This window comes from Canis lupus, chromosome 17 (assembly GCF_011100685.1).
Source record: "Canis lupus familiaris isolate Mischka breed German Shepherd chromosome 17, alternate assembly UU_Cfam_GSD_1.0, whole genome shotgun sequence".
NCBI classification, from domain to species: domain Eukaryota; kingdom Metazoa; phylum Chordata; class Mammalia; order Carnivora; family Canidae; genus Canis; species Canis lupus.
The window spans coordinates 61217518-61238290 of record NC_049238.1 but is presented as its reverse complement, the minus strand read 5'-3'; the positions used below and the strand labels follow the sequence as shown (position 1 = coordinate 61238290).

Below are 20773 nucleotides of genomic sequence, written 5' to 3'. Positions count from 1 at the left end.
GGTTAGGAGAGGCGGGACACGTTGCCTTAAAAGGATTGTGTATTCTTGAGAAAGGATGAGCCTCAATTTCCAATAGCATCTGCTCCCCAAACCCAGATTAGCATTTTAAAGTCTTACAGGAGAGCCAAGGATGGAGTCTCTTTCAACCCTGCCTTTCTCTGCAGATTGGCTGTTCCACTGGGCTGTGGTCCACCTGGAAAGCAGGCAGATGGTCTGACCCGCTCTTGAGTGGGCAGTGCCCCTGAATCTGGCAATAGGCTCTGATGAACAAACAGCTAGCTTTCTCTTCAAGGCAACACAAGAGCAGGAATGACAGAAATTTTGCTACCTCCCAGGTAGGAACTGGGTCCCATACCAGATAGGAATGAATGTCTTTTACTGGGAGGTGAATGCTGGGGATATCCCTGTGCCCCAAGAGCATAAAATCCAGTTCTGGTCTGTCTCCTTTAACCCTCAGAGACAGCATTTACTGGCCTTTCTATTCCCAGAAGGTTATTTAGGAGAGAATGGAGGTGCTATAAACACAGGTTCCCTAGGTTCCATCTAATCTGTTGTAAAGGCCCTCTAAAAAGTGAGGTAAAGAAAACCCCAGCTTCAGCCTCTAAGTTCTATAGTAAAAATGGTTTCTTTGTAGAACAGATCTCAAAACAAGCGAGGGAAAAGAATGAGAATTTAAGGATTTCAGTATAGATATATAATTTTAACATTTTATTTAAAATAAAATCAAGGGTAGGTTGATTTGGGAGAAAATATCTAATTTGCAGAATAGAATTTTTTTTTTTTTTTAATCATGAAATTACAAGTCATTGGTGAAAACAGCCTTCTTCCTCACCCGGGCTCCTTACAGAGCCTGCTTAGGAAATAAGAGAGGTAAATAATCTCCCTTACTCCCTCTCCAACAGGGCTTGGCTCTCCCCAAAACCCAAGGGAGGAATAAATCCTCCATTGCCTCTTCCCATTTCTACCAAGAAAGAAGCCCCGTATCAGGTCCAAGCTCCTGAGATAATAAGGGTCCCCTGGTTCCCTACTGAGGTTAGGCACATCTGGGTCAGAGAAGCCACAAGGAAGACTTTTGCTTTTCAGACTCATGTAGACAGTTATCAGGGTTCCCAGATGCAACCCCCTTATAAACAAACACATCCATTGTCACAGAGGAAGAGGAGGAAAGATAGAGACCCTGAGCAGAACCAAGCCCACCACTTTATCATGGTCCTACCAAAGTCCCTCCCCCAAGGGCTCATCAGCCGAGGAACCAGTAGCTCTCTTTAGACTGGGGCAGCAGGAAAAGCTGAGGGCCCTGGTTGGGGACAAGCTGGTCCTTGGAGAGGTATGAATGTGCAGGTACAGAGGTAAGAAGAGCATCCTTATCTCCTCACCCTGGCTAAGGCACCAAAAGGAAAGAAGGAAGGTAGGAATGGTGAAGATGGGAGGGGGAGAACAGATCCCTTGGATCCTCTGGCTTTGGGGAAGGCAAAATATATGAGTGGAAAGGAACAGAGACTACCATATGCGTCCCATGACTGTGCAAAGCGGAGCATCCAAGCGGATAGAGCCACACCAGTGTGTCCATTACCTATAATGTTCTCTTTACCTTGCTCCAGAGTGAGAGGAAAACAGGTTGCAGGAGTCAAGGGAGCAAAATCACAAAGGTATTTCCCTGAGCCTGAGAGGTAAGGGCTAAAGAAATAAAGCTTTATGTACGTGGCAATGTCTATCCCTTCCTATCCTGCTCAATCCCCCTTGGCCTATATGCTGGTCATCCTATTGTTATGAGGGAGGAGAAGGAGGATCAGCACTTAAGGGAAGGGCTCAGTTGGCCTAAAATACCCACTCCTCCAGAGGCAAGCCTGTCTACCAGCTTCATGCTGATGCCTTTTTTACCATCATCACTCACACCCCTCCCGGTCTTAGGGCTGAATAATCAAGTCCCCCTCCAGGAATGAGGAATCTGAGGCTTGGCAGGGCAGAGCAGGCCTGGCCAGAGCAGGCCTCAAGTGCAGTTTCTGGTCCTTTGTGGACCTAAGCTAACAGGAGCTGGTCTGCAGGTTGCTCTCCGTAAGCAGCGATGCAATGGAAGAAGGGTCGTAGACACTGTCAAACTCCTCATCCGAGCTCAGCCCTTCACGCTGGGCTGACTCAGCAGCTGAACGGGAGGCTTTGCGCCTGAGTCAGAGAGAGGAATACTTGTAAGGGAAGGAGACAGAAAGATTCAGACAATCATGCTTTTCACACTAAGGAAACTCCCAGTTGTTCTAAGGCCTCAAGGTACTCACAAGATCCCCCACCAATCTGAGATCTGGGGAGATGGGCTATAGACTGGGGGCTGAACTACTAAAGAATAATCCAGGCTTCCAGCCAGGAAGGAGGGACTGCAGAGTCCCATCTCAGAGATCCTCCTCCCTATTCAGTGCAGGAGAGCTCATTCCCTTCTTGCATAACCATCCTGATTGAGCAGGGGGGCAGAAAAGCAGCCCATACCAGGAGTCCTTCTCTAGGGTTTTGATCCGGGCCTGGAGCTGTTCATTGACCTCATGTTGCTCTTCCAGCTCACGCTGGGCCTTCTTCCTCAGGCCATCCAGTCGCTCAATCTCCTCTTCTGCTTCATCCACCTGCCGCTTCAAAGCCTTCACCCTCAGGCTTAGCTGGGCAGGATACCAAAACCCCACATTAGAAAAGCATCTGCTGCTACCATGGACTGGGACCCTCCCCCATAGCTATTTTGACAAGGGATCATTGCCCCAGAAATATGTCATGACCATGGGCAAGTTCCCTAACTTCACAGGCTGGTTTTGGGGGTTAAATGAGCTCATACACATATAACACTTAGAAAGAGAACCTACCACATCATGACACTCAATGCACTATGCCTGCTCTAATCCAGTGCCTCCCATCTAGTCTCTGACCTTATACAAGGACAGTAGAAGTTGGAAAGACCTATGAGATGGGGCCTCCCTTGGCCTTTAAGCAAAAGCACAGTATATGCTTACCATATGGTTGCTTGGCCCTGGCTATCATTCTTACCTGGTCCTTCTGGTCATTGACATGCTGCCGCTCATCATCAATTTGGATGGACAGCTCTTTAACCCTCCGCTCCAGTTTTCGGTTGGTGGACTGAAGGACCGTCTTCTCCCTAAGAAGGTGTGATAGGGGGGATGTCTATGGCTATCTCCATTTCTAAAGGAAACCCTACTTGGCCCCCTCCAGCCTCCATGAACTCCTCTCAGTCCTGTCACAATAGGGAGGATCCAGGGCAGATCCAAAGAACCAGAGAGATAAGAGGTCATTCACATTCCAGAAGTTCTGCATTCCACTCCTTCTGCTCTTTCCCAAAAGAAAAGATTCCCCCTAATAATCAGGCTAGGTTGGCCATGTCTGACGTGCAAGATGGAGAAAACCTCAGAGAAGAAAAGGCCAGAGGGAGAGAGGAAGGATGGGCTCACATCACCTCTCTTCAGCCTGCAGCCGCTCCTGCAACTCCTGATTCTGGGATTCAAGCTGAGAGAGGCTGGCACTGGGCTTCTGGAAGCCTTCTGAGCTGGCCAATCGGCTCTTCAAGTCCTTGTTCTGAGAGGGACAGAAAGTCTTCATGGTCACGCTCCACTTCTGATCCCTCCTATGGTCATTCACCTACCTCTGAGGGTCTATCCCCAAGACTCCTCACTCCTCTGCTCACCTGTCTCTCTAGGGAGATTTTGTCACACTCCAGGTCCTGTCGAGCAGATCTCTCCTGCATGAGCTCTGACCTCAGCTGGTCTACCTAGTAAGGACAGATGAGAGGGGTCAGATTTGGGGAGGGCTAATAATGAACCAGCCAGGTAAACCATATGAGACAGAGAGTAAACAGTAGGATGCCTTCTGAATCCCAGCAATTCTTAGGCAACTAAGAAATCACAGCTTAGTCAAATGGGAAGAGCCACAGAATCGAAACAGGGCCTCCTCCATCTCACCAGGAACTAGCATCCCTTCTGAAGGGAAGCAGCCTGGGCTCAGGTCAGAGTATCCCAGGCTACCAGGATTTCTTGTTCCACTCAAATCCCTGGCTTCTCTCCACCTGGCCCGAAGCAGAGAGACCCTGAAGTAGCACGAGCCATGCACAGATTCAGCAGCCAGAATTCTCCAGATTACAAAGCATGGGAGGTTGGAGGCATTTTTGAAGGTATTGCAGTCAGGGGTGGGCACGGGGGAAGGGTAAGAAAGGACTCACCTGGTCCCGGCCACGAGTCACACGTTCTGTCAGCAGCTCCACGGTACTCCTCTCCTCATCTAACTCTGCTTCCAGCCGTGAGACTTTTTCCTGTGGCATGGGAACAACAGGTTAATTTTGCCCCACACGCTGGACACCAGAATGCTAACCCCCAACCAGGACCCTCCTCCTAGCCTCCACAGACCTTTCTGTCTCACATGTCCCCATAACCAGCTGGTGTGTGCCCCTGCCTGGAGCCACCATGGAAGCTAGCACCCTCTGCTGACCAGGCGTGGCACTGAGGAAAGGGTGGTGATGCCTCCTCTGGTCTCTGCCCCAGAATCTATTCCTCAGTGGGGCAGCCCTAATTCCCTAATGGGAAAACAGTCAGAAGCCAAAGTGCCTGAGCCAAAGCTGAGCTGGAGAGAGTCAGAACCCGAAGCGCCAGGATTCAGATGAAGGAAGTGCACTCAAGCCAGGCAGTCCCATGGAGAGAGACCAAGGGTATGGTCTCTTGGAGACACACTGTCTGGGTCTGAAAATCAGACCTACCACTTCCTAGCAGAAGAGCCATGGTCAAGGTGTTTAACCTCTCTGTGTGTCAGTTTTCCTAGTCTATAAAATGGAGAAAAGACTACCTATTCCACAGAGTTATTCTCAGGATTAAAGGAGTCTCCAGGGGATCCCTGGGTGGCGCAGCAGTTTGGCGCCTGCCTTTGGCCCAAGGCGCAATCCTGGAGACCCGGGATCGAATCCTATGTCGGGCTCCCGGTACATGGAGCCTGCTTCTCCCTCTGCCTATGTCCCTGCCTCTCTCTCTCTCTCTGTGACTGTCATAAATAAATAAAAATGTTTAAAAAATAAAAATAAAAATAAAAAAATTAAAGGAGTCTCCAGTACCTGGCAGATGGCATAACATGTAAGCGTTTAATGCTGCTATTGTCACTGTTATTATTATATTATTACTGCCAAATATAGCAAACTGAAGACCATTATTCACTCCAAAGGGGAGAGGCTACTGCTCAGCTCCAGCCAACTGCTGCCATGCAGACAGCTCAGGATTAGAAGCTCAGTGTTACTATATTTTCCAAATGTACAAAAGGAACCAGAAATCAGAATATATAAATGACACGTATAAATTTCTAAACGTTGGCAATTGATTCAGAGTCATTGAAAGTACTGCGCTCAAACAAAATCCATCAGCTGTGGGCTACCTGCTTTGGGTACCTAGCATAGAAAGGGGGCTTGGAGTGTCCAGCTCCCTTCCCCCACAGAAGTCCCACCTGCGCCCCTCCCCCACCACCCCCTGTGCTGTCACCTCAAGACCCTTCAGCTGCCGGGCCCTGTCATCCTGGGAGCGCTTCTTGTTCTCTGCCTCTTGCTCCAGGCCCTGCAGTCGCTGGGCCAGCAGCTCTTTATCCAGCCTTGCTGTGTCCCGGTCAGCCTGGGATGCCTGCAGGGCCTGCCGGAGCCTCTGGGTCTGAGTGGAAGGGAGAATGCAACTGATGAGAGCTGGGGGTGGGGGTGGGGGGAACAGTCTGCCCTGTGGGGAGCAATGTTTCCTCACTGATGATCTTTAAATCTCCAGAGCACGGTAATAATAAAAGGCTGGCTGAGGTTTAGTCCATTGTCTTCTCTTTGAAGATCTAGCTAGCTTTATTCAACAATTCAGGAATCAGGCAGCATCCTATCTAGCAGGCAGGCAGGAGCTCTTAGTCCATTTTCTTTATTGCTTTAGAATGCTCTACACAAACTAGAATCACTTAAGGAGATTTTAGACAACGGATCCCAGGTCCTAGCCCTAGGAGATATGATTTAAGTGATATGGGCTACAGGCTGGGTACTGGGACTTTTTTTTTTTTTTAACAAAAAGGGATGAACATTAAAAAAAGGGAGGGTTATGTAATCACAAAACAAAATTATAACAAGTTGTTACTGTAAAAGATTGTGAGCGACACATGGGTGGCTCAGTGGTTGAGCATCTGCCTTCAGCTCAGGGTGTGATCCCAGGAACCTGGGACAGAGTCCTGTATCAGGCTCCCCGCAGGGAGCCTGCTTCTCCCTCTGCCTGTGTCTCTGCCTCTCTCTCTATGTCTCTCATGATTAAATAAGTAAAACCTTTATTAAAAAATTCTTTTAATAAATAAAGATTGTGAAGCATTAAAACTAGCCATCATATTTAAAGCACCTACTCTGTGTCAGACATGCCTCGGTTCTGTTACCATATTTCCACTAACATTGCAGTGTTGAGATTTTCAAATTATTTTAAAGATATTATTTATTTATTTATTAAAGATTTTATTTATTTATTCATGAGAGACATGGAAAGAGAGGCAGAGACATAGGCAGAGGAAGAAGCAGCTCCATGCAGGGAGCCCGATGTAGGACTCGATCCTGGGACTCCAGGATCACACCTGAGCTGAAGGCAGATGCTCAACCGCTGAGCCACCCAGGTGTCCCAAGATTTTATTTATTTATTTGAGAGGGTGAGAGAGAGAGACAGACAGAGAGAGAGAGAGAGAGAGCATGAGCAGGGGGGCAGGGCAGAGGGAGAAGCAGATACCCTACTGACGAAGGAGCCAGATTTGGAAGAGGGAGCCAGATGTGGGACTTGATACCAGGACTCCAGGATCATGACCTGAGTCTAAGGCAGCCACTTAAATGACTGAGCCACCCAGGCGTCCCTAGGATTTTTTTTTTTTAATATTTTATTTATACTCTCTCTCAAATAAATAAAATCTTAAAAAAAAAAAAAAAAGGGATCCCTGGGTGGTGCAGCGGTTTGGCGCCTGCCTTTGGCCCGGGGCACGATCCTGGAGACCCGGGATCGAATCCCACGTCGGGCTCCCGGTGCATGGAGCCTGCTTCTCCCTCTGCCTGTGTCTCTGCCTCTCTGTCTCTCTCTGTGTGACTATCATGAATAAATAAATAAAATCTTAAAAAAAAAAAAAAAAAAAGAGGCAGTGACCTTTAAACCAAGGACGTTGGAAGGGTTTCTACCCCCTGCCACTTCTGCTCCTACCTCATCCTGAAGCCGGCTCAGCCCCCCTGAGTTCTTCTCAGCCTCAGTGGCCCATTCCTTGGCCTGACGCTGGGCATCCGCCACCTCCCGCCGGGCCTTCTCCTTGTAATCCTCCAGCTGGGCCTGGAGCTGCTGCAGAGCCTGCTTAGAATCGTTCCCAATCTGCTCCAGCTGGGATGAAAAGAGCCTTTTTAGCACTATACTCTTGTCCTTCCTCTAAACCCAGACCCCCCTCCCCACCCTCCTCTAAGCCCAGACTCCCCCAGATTCTTCTTACTGCTGAAGCCACCCTCCCCAGCTCTCCCCTAGGCCTAGGTCCCTAGTATGGCAAGTAATAATACACATATGGCCTGGGTTCAAATCCTGACTCTACCACTTATTAGCTATGTGGCAAAAGGCAAGTTACTTATCCTCTCTGGGTCTCAGTTCCCCATCTGTAAAATGGGAAGATAACGGTACCTACATCACAAGATTGTTTGTGAGAATTATATTAATTATGTAAACTACTTATAACTGTGTCTGATACAAAGTAAACCTTAAATGACCAAATTTCAACAAACCCAAGATGCCAATGATTGGAAGATGTACCATAAAAAAAAAACAAAAACCAAAAACCAAAAACAAAAGAAACAAACCTGTCAACTGAACTATAACACACAGTCATAAGGCACAAGTCAACTCTGGAGATGTTGGCAATGTGCATTTTAGAACTGACAAAATATGTATGTTTGCTCTAGCTTTAAAAAGAGATTAGGAGGAGAACCTTACCTGAAAAAAATGCAATTTATTTCCTTTTTTTCCTTTCTCTTTGCCTTCCCTCAAATATAAAATTTCACCCACAAAAATCCTGTGTTTAGGTCTTAAAGACATCTAGGAAGAGATCCTAGACCCTTCCTTTCCCTACTCCAAACAGAAAATTCTAGTAATAAAGATTCCTGTGTTCAGGTCTTACAGACATGTAAGGAAGAATCCCAGGAAACACTCCCCAAGGATCAAGACCACCATGGATGGGATATCGGGGTGGACTCTTGTCCACTGAGGGGTAGTAGGAAGGACACCCCTCTCCAAAGATTCTGCCTCCCCAGCAATTAACTTGAGGAAAGCAAACACCACCGACCATTCTGACCCCGACCCTATCCCCCTCCCCCAACGTAAGCTTCATTAAGAGCTAGGCCTCCTCCTAAGAGCCAGGCCACCCCATGCCCCACCTCCTTGTTGAGCTGGCACACAGTCTTGTCCAGCAAGCGCTTCTGTTCCTCCAGCTCAGCCTTGCTCCGCCGGAGCGCCTCCCGCTGCTTCCCCTCCTCCTCTAGGGCCCGGTTCAGTGCTAGCTGCTCCTGCCCTAGGCGGGCCAACCCCCGCTGGGCCTCCTCCAGCCGGGCCTCCAGTGCCCGCTTGGCAGCTGCCAGGCTCCCCTCCTCTTCCTGAGCGGCATTCAGGGCCTCTTCGAGCCGCTGTTTCTCTGCCTGGGAGAGGGGAGACAGAAGTCATTTGGAGGGGAGTAGATGGAAGGGAAGGAAAGCGAGCTATGAAAAAGGTAGGCAGTGAAAACAGGCTCCAAAGGACTAGCAAAGAAATCAAGAAAAGGAAAAGGCATAGGGTGGGGGATAAGAGACAAAAATACCAGCACAAGGGGCAAGACGTTTGCAACAAAGCACACTCCAGGAAATAAGCCCAAGTTTAACATTGAATTGGGAAGACAAATAGAAGCACACCGGGGACAAAACAAAACTGATAGCTGAGGATTTAGCTGGAGTATTGACCCAGGGGTGAGAAGAAGGAGGGCCAGGGGGAAGCCAATGATGTGCAGAGGGCACTGACCTCTAGCCGCTGCACCTTGTCCCGAAGCCTTGCCTCTGCCACTTCCCCGCCCTCTGCCAGGCCTCGGGCCTCCTTTAGCTGCTGTTCCAGACCCAGAATACGCCGTCGGAACTCGTCATTCTCCTCCTGGGTCTCCCGAAGTGTCACTTCCACTGCTGCCCGTCGCTGCCCCAGCACCGCCACCTCTGCCTCTGCTGCCACCTGAGCCTGCGGCCAGTTCAGGGAGTGGCAGCTCAGACCCTGGGGCTCCAGGTCACCTACCGTATCAGGGAAGCCACCCCAAAGAGAGCCCACAACAGTGGTAGTGCCCCTGAGGATCCCACCCCTGCAGAGGAAGTGGGTATCAGCAGGTACAGCCCTGCCACCCCCTCCCTGCCAAACCCTGGCTACTTTAACCACACACCTAGGACAAGGGTCTGGTCTGTACATACCCATGATAGGTCATTTTCCATGCCCTCTGGCTCCTCGGCCCTCCAGACCCCTCAGCCTCCACCTCCTAAGCCCCGGGCCCACTCCCCTTGCCTTGGAAGCCTCTTCACAGTCCTGTCTCAGTTGCTGGAGGGTTTTTTGTAGCTGGAGGTTCTGCTGTTCCAACCCCTGGCCTCGATCAGCCTCAACCTTTAGCTGCTTCTCCAATTCCCGCTCCCGGTGACGCCCAGCCACCTCCTGGTTCTGCTGCTCTTCCTTCAGTTCCTTAAGTTCCTTCTGTGTCTGGCACAGCTCCTAGAAGGAAAAGGGGACAATGGCAAGGCACCAGGAGGCAGCTAGGGCCATCAGACTGCGCAGCAACTGGAACTCTCCTACACTGCTGGGGAAACAAAAGATGGTGTGGCTACTTGGGCAAATGGTCTGACAGTTTCTCAAAAAGTTAATCATAGAGTGACCATATGAATTCCATCCCGAGGGATCCCTGGGTGGCGCAGCGGTTTGGTGCCTGCCTTTGGCCCAGGGCGCGATCCTGGAGACCCGGGATCGAATCCCACGTCAGGCTCCCGGTGCATGGAGCCTGCTTCTCCCTCTGCCTGTGTCTCTGCCTCTCTCTCTCTCTGTGACTATCATAAATAAATAAAAATTAAAAAAAAAAAATGAATTCCATCCCGACACATATTCAAGAGTACTGAAAACATGTTCTCAAAAAACATGTTCACTCGAATGTCCACAGCAGCATTATTCATGAGAGCTAAAATACAGTAGTGACCCAAATGTCCATCGATTGGTAAACAGAGAAACAAAATATGATATATCCATATAGAATATTACTCGGCCCTAAAAAATAATGAAGTCCTGATACTTGCTACAACATTGGGAAGCCTTAAAAAAGATTATGCTAGGTGAAAGAAACCAGACATACAAGGCCATATGTTATAGGAGTACAATTATAGGAAATGCGCAGAACAGGTAAATGCATAGAGTCAGAAAGTAGATTAGTGGTTGCAAACAGCTGGGAAAAGTGACTGCTAATGCAGATGGGGTTCTTTTTTGGGGTGATAAAAATGTTCTGCAATTAAATAGTGATGATGGTTGTATAACTTTGTGTATATACTAAACACCACTAAATTGTACACTTTAAAAGGGTGACTTCGGGGCACCTAGGTGGCTCAGTGGGTTAAACATCTGTTTTTGGTTCAGGTCATGATCCCAGGGTCCTAGGATGGAGCCCTGCATTGGGCTCCCTGCTCAGTGGGGAGTCTACACCCCCATTCATGCTCTTGCTGGCTCTCAAATAAAGTAAAAAAATCTTTTTTTTTTAAGATTTTATTTATTTATTCACAAGAGACACAGAGAGAGAGGCATAGACACAGGCAGAGGGAGAAGCAGGCTCTCCATTGGGAGCCCAATATGGGACTCAATCCCAGGACCCCAGGATCATGCCCTGAGCCAAAGGCAGATGCCCAACCACTGAACTGCCCAGGTGCCCCAGTAAAAAAATCTTTAAAATAAAAATAAAATAAAAGGGTAAATTCTATGTCATGTGAAATAAATGTCCATAAAAAAGAAATCACACGCAGTGAGAGTAGATGAGAGTTTGAATAAAATAGGATTGGTTATTTCAAAAACAAAAGAAAATATGTTGAAAATCAAAACATATTACACAATAAATAGTGGTGCTTCTCTTATTTCTTTTTTTAAAAAGTTAAAATATTGGGGCGCCTGGCTGGCTTAGTCAGTAGAGCATGTGACTCTTAATCTTGGGGTTGTGAGTTTGAGCCCCGCATTGGGTGTAAAAATAAAATCTTTTTAAAAATTAAAATATGAGCTCTGGTTCTAGTTCTTTAGCTATTAGCTACTTCTGAAATTCAGAAAATACCATAATTAGGCTGAAAGTTTATATTTTTTGAGTTTTCAACATATGACACTAACAAAACTAACTATAGAGGAAAAAACAGGACCTCATGGGGTCTACATTGGATGGGGAATATTTTCTCATATGTATGTTGTTTGAGTGAGTACTTAATTAAATACACTGCATATGTGAGATAAATGAAGCACTAGTATTACTTTTTAGCTTTTAAGCTTCATCTCACATAATAAATCACTGAGATTGTCCAGAGGAATGTCCAAGTTTATTATGTCAACTAATACAGCAAACAGACTTCAGACTATCCTTGGTATCTGTTAACTTCATATTAACATAGTAAAAATTTAAGAGCACTTTTCATTTCACAATCACTGAAAGTATATTTGGTTAACACTTTTTTTCTCCACCAAGTATTTGGCATAAGCTTGGACTTTTATTTATCTGGAAAATCATCACTTAGAGCTATACTTCTTTACTCATTTAATAAATATGATTACCTTGATTACAAGTAGGCAGTGTTATGGTAAAGACATGATTAACACACACTGATTAATTAATACTCATTAAATGGGCACCAACTACATATCCAGCATAATGAATCAAAGAACTGTAAACCTAGAAGGATCCTCGGGAGGCCATAAATGCCAGTTCCCTATACTAACAAAAATATTTTCTAAGTTTCTAAATCATCAAAAATAATGAATTGCTTTCTTGTCCTTCATAAACTAATACCAGGAACATGAAGAAATTATTTGTATTCACTTCAATTTGATGACCTTGTCATTTATAAAACACCCATGTATGATATAATATTGAATTCCCTACCTCTAGATTCTATAAGCAGCCCTTGAATTAGATTTGGCTTCCCAAGTAGGTCAGCTGGCTGAGCCAATGCAAATATTCCAGTCTGTGTGATGACGCTTGCACAAGTTAATAAAATGGCATTCTAACTGTAAATGTTTGTTTCATAGACGTAGTTAATGAGCCCATCCCCCTGCCCGCTCCCCTTAAGCCCCCCAATCCCACTTCTAGCCTCTTCCAACAGATCAGCTCTCCCTGTGCAGACCAAATTCCAAGCTTGCAAAAATGACCCTGGAGTTTCACAAATCCATCTAAATGCTGCTCCCCATGAGGTTTCTTGGGAGGCAGCCAGCAGCCTCTGGCTAGAACCCAACCAGAAGTCCTTTCCATTAGAAACATGTATACTCGATGAGAACCCAACTGCATCAGAATGTGTTGGGGAGAGAGATGGCTGAACAGGCAAGGTGGGTCCTGAAAACCAAACACAGGAGGCAGCCACACAGTGTGGAGGTCCTCATGGGTAAGCGAGGTCAGTGCCCATCACCCCATCCTGCCCTTCCATGCCCCAACTCCAAGTGCTTCCTTTTTTTTTTTTAAAGGTTTTTTTTTTCTTTTTAAGATTTTATTTTATTTATTCATGATAGACACAGAGATTGAGAGAGAGGCAGAGACATAGGCAGAGGGAGAAGCAGGCCCCATGCACGGAGCCCAACATGGGACCTGATCCCGGGTCCCCAGGATCACACCCTGGGCTGCAAGCAGCACTAAACCACTGTGCCACCAGGGCTGCCCCCCCACCCCTTTTTTTTTAAGTAATCTCCAATCTTTGCTGTTTAATACTGTTAAGATGTCTTTCATCATTCCCTTACGGTACTATCTCTATCGCTCCAATTAAAATTTCTATCTCCTATACTTTTATTGTTTAACTAAATGTTTTATTTTATATGTCTGTAATACCCAGACATGAGGCTCAAACTACAACCCTGAGATCAAGAGTCTCATGTTCACTGACTGAGCCAGCCAGGTGTCCCTCCAAGTACCTTCTTAAGCTCCTCCATTTGGCGAGTATCTGCAGCACCAGCTCGGGCCTGCCCTAATTCCCTTTGTAAGACCTCTATCTTCTCCCCAAGCTCCTCTTCTATCTCCTCCTTCTCCATCCGCAGCTGCAGGAGTCTGAATCCAGCCAGGTGAATGCAAAGGGAAAGGGAACAAGGTCAGGCCAACTGCCTGGCAGAGGTTAGCAGGACAATGCAAACCACCTCCCCAGAAGCCAATGGACGGCACCCACCCTCGGCACCCACTCTCGGCAGAGTAAAGGGCACAGCATGGGTAGAAAAGCAGGATATAGGAATCCCAGATAAGCATTACTGGGAGAGAGGCAAAGTCCTTACTCCTGCTTAGTGGCTCTAAGTTCATCCTTGTTCTTCTGGAACATGCTCTGCCAATGCCCTGTCTCCTCTGAGGTCTCCTCCAGCTCCTTCTGCAGCTCCCGCACCAGGGTTGACATTTTCTGCCTCTCCACCTCTAATGCAGCATGGTCCTAGGGAAGGAGGCAGTTGGGGGCCAGGAGGCTCCGAGGGAAGAACGCACTTCAGACCAAAGTAGAAGTGTGGAAGGGGAGGATCAGGCCCAGAGGGCATCACACCAGCTACACACCATGATAGCCCAGTGATGCTGGGTGCAATGCTAGCAGAAAGCTCTCCCCAGGTTATAGCTCCACCCCCACCCCACCCCCATCCCTGCTGTCATTTACAGGAAGCCTCCCCTATTTATTTATCATGGTGTTCCTCGTCTGCATTCCCTCTCTGCCCTTGTAGAAGGAGACCTTGTAGGTCTTCTGGCCAAGGTTCTCAATGCATCTCATGTGTGTCTTTTAGAGGGAGTTCCAGTTACGACCAGGAAAGTCCCAAAATACCAAGAGACCTCAAGCCTCTTCTTGGGGGGATGCCCTCTTCTGACAGCCCCTGCTCTGGTCACATGCCTGGGTTGCATCCTGTATACTCCGGCGAAGCTGCTCTGCATCTCGCTGGCACTGCTGCCGGACATGTTCCACCTCCTGGTCACGGGAGGCCACCTCCTCCTTCAGGGCCCCCTTCAGGGCTGTCAGCTCCCGCTCCCGCAGTCTCAGGTGCTCCTCCATCCGCTGCTTCCCCTCTAAGACCTCTTCCAGAAGCTCTCGGGCCTCTAACAGGTCCTGGGGAAATGAAGGTGGAAGAACAGAGGAACTTTATTCAGATCTGCCTGTCTGTTCATTCACTTAGTCCATCAAAAATATGTATTGAGCACTTCATACCTGTTAGACTCAGCACAAGGTGCTCTCTGCCCTCTAAGATGCCCTCTGTTCTGAGTTCTAACCCCACCCCACTATCAAATATGTCTGAAAGCACATTAAGGGGTACCCATAATCAGTTGCATACTGTACATACTCTGGGGACACTGGAGATGAGCAGACTTGAGGGTGCTCTACTGAAAGAAAACAGAGGCCACAGGAGCCATCCTACTGCCTACCTTCATGAGCGCCTCCTTAGCAGGCTCAGGCTCCTGGGCCTGTTTCAGCTTGTCCTGCAGCTCCTTCACCTGGGCCTCCAGCCCACATCGTACCCTTTCACTCTGGTCCACAAGGAGCTTCATGTTCTGGAGCCTAATAATTATTAATAGATAATATCATCACGTGCCACATGTCAAGCAGTTTTCTAAACACTTTACACACATTCATCCATTTCAACGTCCTTCAAGTCTCTGTTCAAATCTTAAGGAGGCCTCCCCTGACCACTTTAATACTGGAACCTGCTCCTCCACTCTTGGCCCTCTGATCTGCTTTGACCTACTCTACTTATCACATTCTCACATGCTACAAATTTTCTTACCTGATGTGTTCATTATTTACTACTGTCTGGCTCCCCCCACCCCTGGGTAGAAACTATGCTTCTAGAGAACAGTGCTCTTCATCTGAATGGTTCATTGGAATCTAGATCAGTGCCTGCCACACAGTATTGATTGCAAAAATACATGCTGAATGATCAATCCTGTGAAGTAAGAACTATGATTAACCTATTTTGCAGATTTAGAGCCTAAAGTAAAGAGGCAAATCCAGGTAACCCAACTTAGGCACTATCATCATCACCAATAGAGAAAGTAAAGAGAGAAAGGTCCTATCTTTAAACTATCTCTGTCTGGGGATCCCTGGGTGGCGCAGCGGTTTGGTGCCTGCCTTTGGCCCAGGGCGCGATCCTGGAGACCCGGGATCGAATCCCACGTCGGGCTCCCAGTGTATGGAGCCTGCTTCTCCCTCTGCCTATGTCTCTGCCTCTCTCTCTCTCTCTCTGTGTGACTATCATAAATAAATAAAGAATTAAAAAAAAAAAAAAAAAAAAACTATCTCTGTCTGCCCCTTCTAGCTTCTAGAGATACCTTTCCATGTCTCACCCAGGGGGTACTTCCAACCCTGGCCTTGGTCCCCAAGCAGCCCCATGCACACCATTAGCTGTACTCACTCTTTGGTGCTCTGCTGGGCCTCGCCCTTTCTCCTTTCCAGCAGCTCCTGCAGTTGGCTGCACTCTTCTGCCTTCTCCTGCAGCTGCCGCTCCAGCCCAAGCCGAGATGACTCTAGCTTCGGCCGTTTCTGGAAAAGGCAGGCAGAGTAAAACAGGTGGAGAGTAGGGAAAGCCTCTCAGAAGGACCAGGAGTGATGCAAATGTCTAACGTTTACTGATACTTACTACATGACAGGCACTGTACTATGGACCCGGTGTTTCTTATCTGCAATGTAATCCTCTTAACAAGCCTGGGGACTTGTGATGGTTTAAAGTATGTCCACTAATTCTCTGACATTCCTTTCAAAGGGTAAAGCCTCTCCCCTTGAGTATGGGCTGGACTTAAGGACTCTTCTAACAAACATAAGGAACTCCAGTGACTAGTCCTAAAAAGGCACTGCGGCTTCCTCCTTACCTTCTCTCTGGGATCATTCACCCTTGGGGAAGGTAGCTGCCATAACGTGCAGACACTCAAGCAGCCCCATGAGGCGGTCCACACAGCAAGGGAATGAGGCCTCCAGCTAACACCCACTGTCTTCTAATGACTACAGTCCCAGCCAATACCTTGACTGGAAACTCGTAACAGCTAAGCTGCTTCCAGATTCTGAGCCCTCAAGACACCAGGAGATGACTGCTTCAAACTGCTCCAAACTGCTAGGTTTTGAGGTAATTCATTACACAGCCACAGATAAATAACATAGTACAATTATCATCCCCACTTTACAGTTAAGGAAATAGTGGCTTAGAACATGTAATGGACATGCCCACGAAACGGACACAGCCAACAGTTACCAGGATTTGAACTCAGTTTCACTCCACAGCTGACTACTTAACTGGTACACTATACTGCTTTCTAGGAAATAAGAGGAGTTACAATTCGACATGTACTGAGTACTAACTACATGTAAGAGACAATACTGTGAGAGGTGGGAGCAGTATTTTTTTAAACTATTTTATTTATTTTATTTTTTTAGACAGAGAGAGAGAGAGAGAAGTTGGGAGAAAGGGCAGAGGGAGAATCCCAAGCAGGTTTCATGCCCAGCACAGAGCCCGACACAGGACTCAATACCACGACTCTGAGACCATGAACTGAGCTGAAATCAGAAGTCAGACACTCGGGCGCCTGGGTGGCTCAGTGATTGAGTGTCTGCCTTTGGCTCAGGTTATGATTCCGAGGTCCTGGGATCAAGTCTCAGATCAGGCTTCCCACAGGGAGCCTGCTTCTCCGTCTCTGTCTCTCTCTGTGTCGCTCATGAATAAATAAATAAATCTTTAAAAGAAAAAAAAAGTCAGGTGCTCAACCGACCAAGCCACTCAGGTGCCCCACGGTTATGTTTTTTATTTATTTTTTATTTTTTATTTTTTATTTTTTTAAATATTTTATTTTTTAAATTTTTATTTATTTATTTATTTATGATAGGCACACAGTGAGAGAGAGAGAGAGAGAGAGAGAGAGAGAGAGGCAGAGACACAGGCAGAGGGAGAAGCAGGCTCCATGCACCGGGAGCCCGACGTGGGATTCGATCCCGGGTCTCCAGGATCGCGCCCTGGGCCAAAGGCAGGCGCTAAACCGCTGTGCCACCCAGGGATCCCGGTTATGTTTTTTAAAAGGAAGTTCACAGACTTTAGCATAAGGCTGATCTGAATTTTAAAATTCCTTCTCTGTGACTTACTACCTTAAGCAATCACTTAACCTCTCTGATCTTTAGTTTTCTCATCATGAAAGGGCCCACAACACCTACTTTACAAGAACACCATAATTACTACATATTCCCAGAGAGCACCTGCTACCGGAAGCATACTCAATAGGAGCATCTAGGGGCTCAGGTGGTTAAGCATCTGATTCTGGCTCAGGTCATGGTTATGATCTCGGGGTCCTGGGACTGGCTCCCCACTCAACGGGGAGTCTGCCTCTCCCTTTGCCTCTGCCCCTTCCCCCACTCATGCTCTCTCAAATAAATTAAGTACGTATACTCAATTAATGATGGTACTGCCATCATCATGACACCAGTGAAAAGGACTGAGGTAGCTATGTGCTCGAGGCATCCACAACTAGTGAGCACAAAGCCAGGACAAAAACTTCCAAAGGAAATGAATGGAAGAGGTCAGAGCCCCGATGAATGTGCTCTTCTCCCCATGCTCCAGAGAACCCAAGAAGTCCTTGGTGGGACCAGCACACGCTCTTGTCCCTGTGTCACAACATACGAGTGTGCATCCCATTGCTTAGAAGTGCAGCCGAGGCCACAGTTTCTCCCGTGTCCTGTATGCCTCCTGCTCCTCCAATCTCCCCTCACCTTCACCTCCTCATCCAGTTTCTGCTGTAGCTCCTCCACTTTTTGGCTGAGCTCACTCTGCCCAGTCAGGCCCTTAGCAGATCCAGAAGTCATCTGCCAGAGACAGGGTGGGAAGGAATGGGTCAACATTCAGACCCCAGACCCCAGAGGCCCAACCCTGCCTCCTGCTCCCACCAGGAGATGGCCACTCACCACCAGAGGCTGCATCTGTTCCAGCACCAAATTGACCTTCCTCCTCACAGAGGTTTCGGTTTCTGAGCTTCTGGAGGATAAAAGGTTAGAAACAAAGGCTAAGGGAGGGAAGAGGTAGCAGAGATGAGGGAAGGAAGAGCTAAAGTCAGGGAAGATAGGGAATGAAACTAGGAGGAAAAGAAGGGAGGCGTGTGACTGTGCTGTTGAGAGGGCCCCCACTCACCCCTCCCTCAGGATGCTATAGATAGTGGCCTTCACATGGTCCACACTGCCCGGTGGGGCCGTCTCCTGCTGGTCTCGGAGAAGGTCTGGAGTTGATTTGAACTGCAAAACATAAATCCAAGAAATAGGAAGATTAAGTCAGAAGCGTGTGTGCAGTTCAGATAGCGCAGAAACAGTAGGTAGGAGACGAGGCCCTCCAAGCATGCTGAACAAGCTTCAAGTGGGGGAAAAGAGGCAACACCGCTGAGGCTTGAGCAGCAGGCCCAGGAGAGGTCCTAGCAGGGTACACCTCTCACTATTTTTTTTTAAGATTTTATTTATTTATTCATGAGAGACAGAGAAAGAGAGAGAGGCAGAGACATAGGCAGAGGGAGAAGCAGGCTCCATGCAGGAAGCCCGGAGTTGAAGACAGACACTCAACCACTGAGTCACCCAGGCATCCCTACATCTCTCACTGTTCCTGCAAGCCACATTCTATTTGACAAGCAGATTTCAACTAGCTGTGAGCTCTGGGACAAGTTACTTATTACTAACGACAGTTAACATACTAGAATTTGTAAATAAACAGGCTTAACTTTGCCTCCAAGAAGTCATTCCCCACTCACTTAAACTCCTGAGTGGGAGACAAAGGTAGGAGACTCCTGACAAGAGCACCAAAAGCTGTTCATCTTACCAGGCCTGTCTTACTTATGCTACAGACCTAGCAAATACTAGTAACATGATTCAGAGCTGTAACAAGTAACTCTCATGCTGTGAAGGCAGATTTCATAGTTAGTTCCATTTCCATGGAAGTATCTTTTTTAAAAAAAAATATTTTATTTATTTATTCATGATAGACACAGAGAGAGAGAGAGAGGCAGAGACACAGGCAGAGGGAGAAGCAGGCTCCATGCAGGGAGCCCGACGTGGGACTCAATCCCGGGTCTCCAGGATCACGCCCTGGGCCAAAGGCAGCCTCTATACCGCTGAGCCACCCAGGGATCCCTCCATGGAAGTATCTTGTACACATGAATACCACCTATGAAGTAGATGGATAAAGTGGAGGACAAAAGTTGAAACTTTCTGCCTCAAGTTATTTAAATTGGCAAGGGGTTCCAGGGCTATTGGGTCCCACAGAGGAATGAGGTCTGACCTGTAGCATGCCAGGGTCCCAGGCTCTCCCCCGTGGCTCCTCAAAACTCTGAAGAACCCAGTCCTGGGTCTGACGGGAACAGCTAAATCCACCAAGAGGGCCCTGATTCTGGGATGACTGTTTGGAGTTGCCCATGTGGCTGTCACGCTTTGTGCTAGGAGTCCAATGGGTAGGGAACTGATGTTCTCGTTCATCAAGGGTATCCCGTGGGAGCCGGTTGTCCAGGCTTTGGCTCCGCTTGCGTTGTTCAGGGGGCAGTGTCCGCATGCGCCGGCCAGTGCGGCCCCGGGCCTGCCCACCCTGGCGACTATCAAACTTGTTGATGAGTGAGTCCACTGAAGACAGGGGAGCAGTGTCAATAGTGCTCCCTGGGGAAGCTACTTCAGGGGCCAGCTGCAGCAGGCTAGTGCTCCTGGTGCTCGGACTCACAGGGGCAGGGCCTTTCAGTGATGCCTGGGACTGGGATCGGAGTAGCCTTCCATTCCAATGGGCCCCAAGCTCCTCATCAGACATGCTGCCCTGTGAGCGGGCAGGAAATTCCTTGGCATGAGAGTAGGTGCTTTCAGGGAGTTCAGAGTCAGAGCTTAGAGCTCCTGGAGGCCCTCTGTTGTTGGTCCCCTTGATCTGGACCCCAAAGGAGTCACTACCTTGCTCCCCACTGTTGAGCACCACAAAGGGCTGCCCAGCAATGCCCTGCACACGCACAGCGACTCCATAGGTATTGGCTCTAGCATCCTTAGCAGGACGTCGTCCACCACGACGCAGGGTGTCCATCTCTGCATTACCCACTGGCTCTGTGATGAAGCGAATCTGGACTCCATGGTCTACAGGGCCCCGGGGCTCAGCCATGGTGGATGCCTGCTCCATGAATGGGAGGGATCCTAGAAATTTAAGAAAACAGTTAAAGCTGAGAGACTGGTAGTAGAAACCCAGAAACCTCCACCTATTTGGCTTTTGTGTGGCTTATTGCCTTGTCATTCCTTCTACATAGAACAGTGGTCTTCATATTTTATTTGAGCAGCAGAAATACCTCAAGGGCCTATGAAAACACAAGACAACTGGACCTTATCACCATAGTTTCTGATTCAGTAGGTCTGTATTTGCATTTCTAACAAGTTCCCAGGTGATACTGATGCTGCTGGTCCAGATTTTGAGACCCATTGACTTAGAAGAATCCATTTCTTCTTATACAGTCCTAGGGACCTGGCTTTGTCAAGAGTTTAATGATTTTGTTTGATCTTCACACATACACATATACTACGGTGTGCCTCCTC

The 20773-nt window shown here is 47.9% G+C and overlaps 1 protein-coding gene across 1 annotated transcript; it reads right to left on the bottom strand.

The window, feature by feature from the left end:
• Positions 1-777: 777 nt before the first annotated feature.
• Positions 778-20376, bottom strand: CGN (cingulin). The gene is given in 20 exon segments (NM_001103217.1): positions 778-2163; positions 2479-2642; positions 3022-3130; positions 3446-3564; positions 3674-3757; positions 4205-4294; positions 5502-5663; positions 7206-7376; positions 8414-8671; positions 9027-9233; positions 9549-9749; positions 13167-13299; positions 13518-13666; positions 14108-14320; positions 14635-14767; positions 15621-15748; positions 17954-18046; positions 18146-18215; positions 18369-18469; positions 19500-20376. Coding segments are annotated over 20 exon segments (3573 nt in total). The 5' UTR covers positions 20349-20376; the 3' UTR covers positions 778-2024.
• Between the last annotated feature and the right edge of the window lie 397 nt (positions 20377-20773).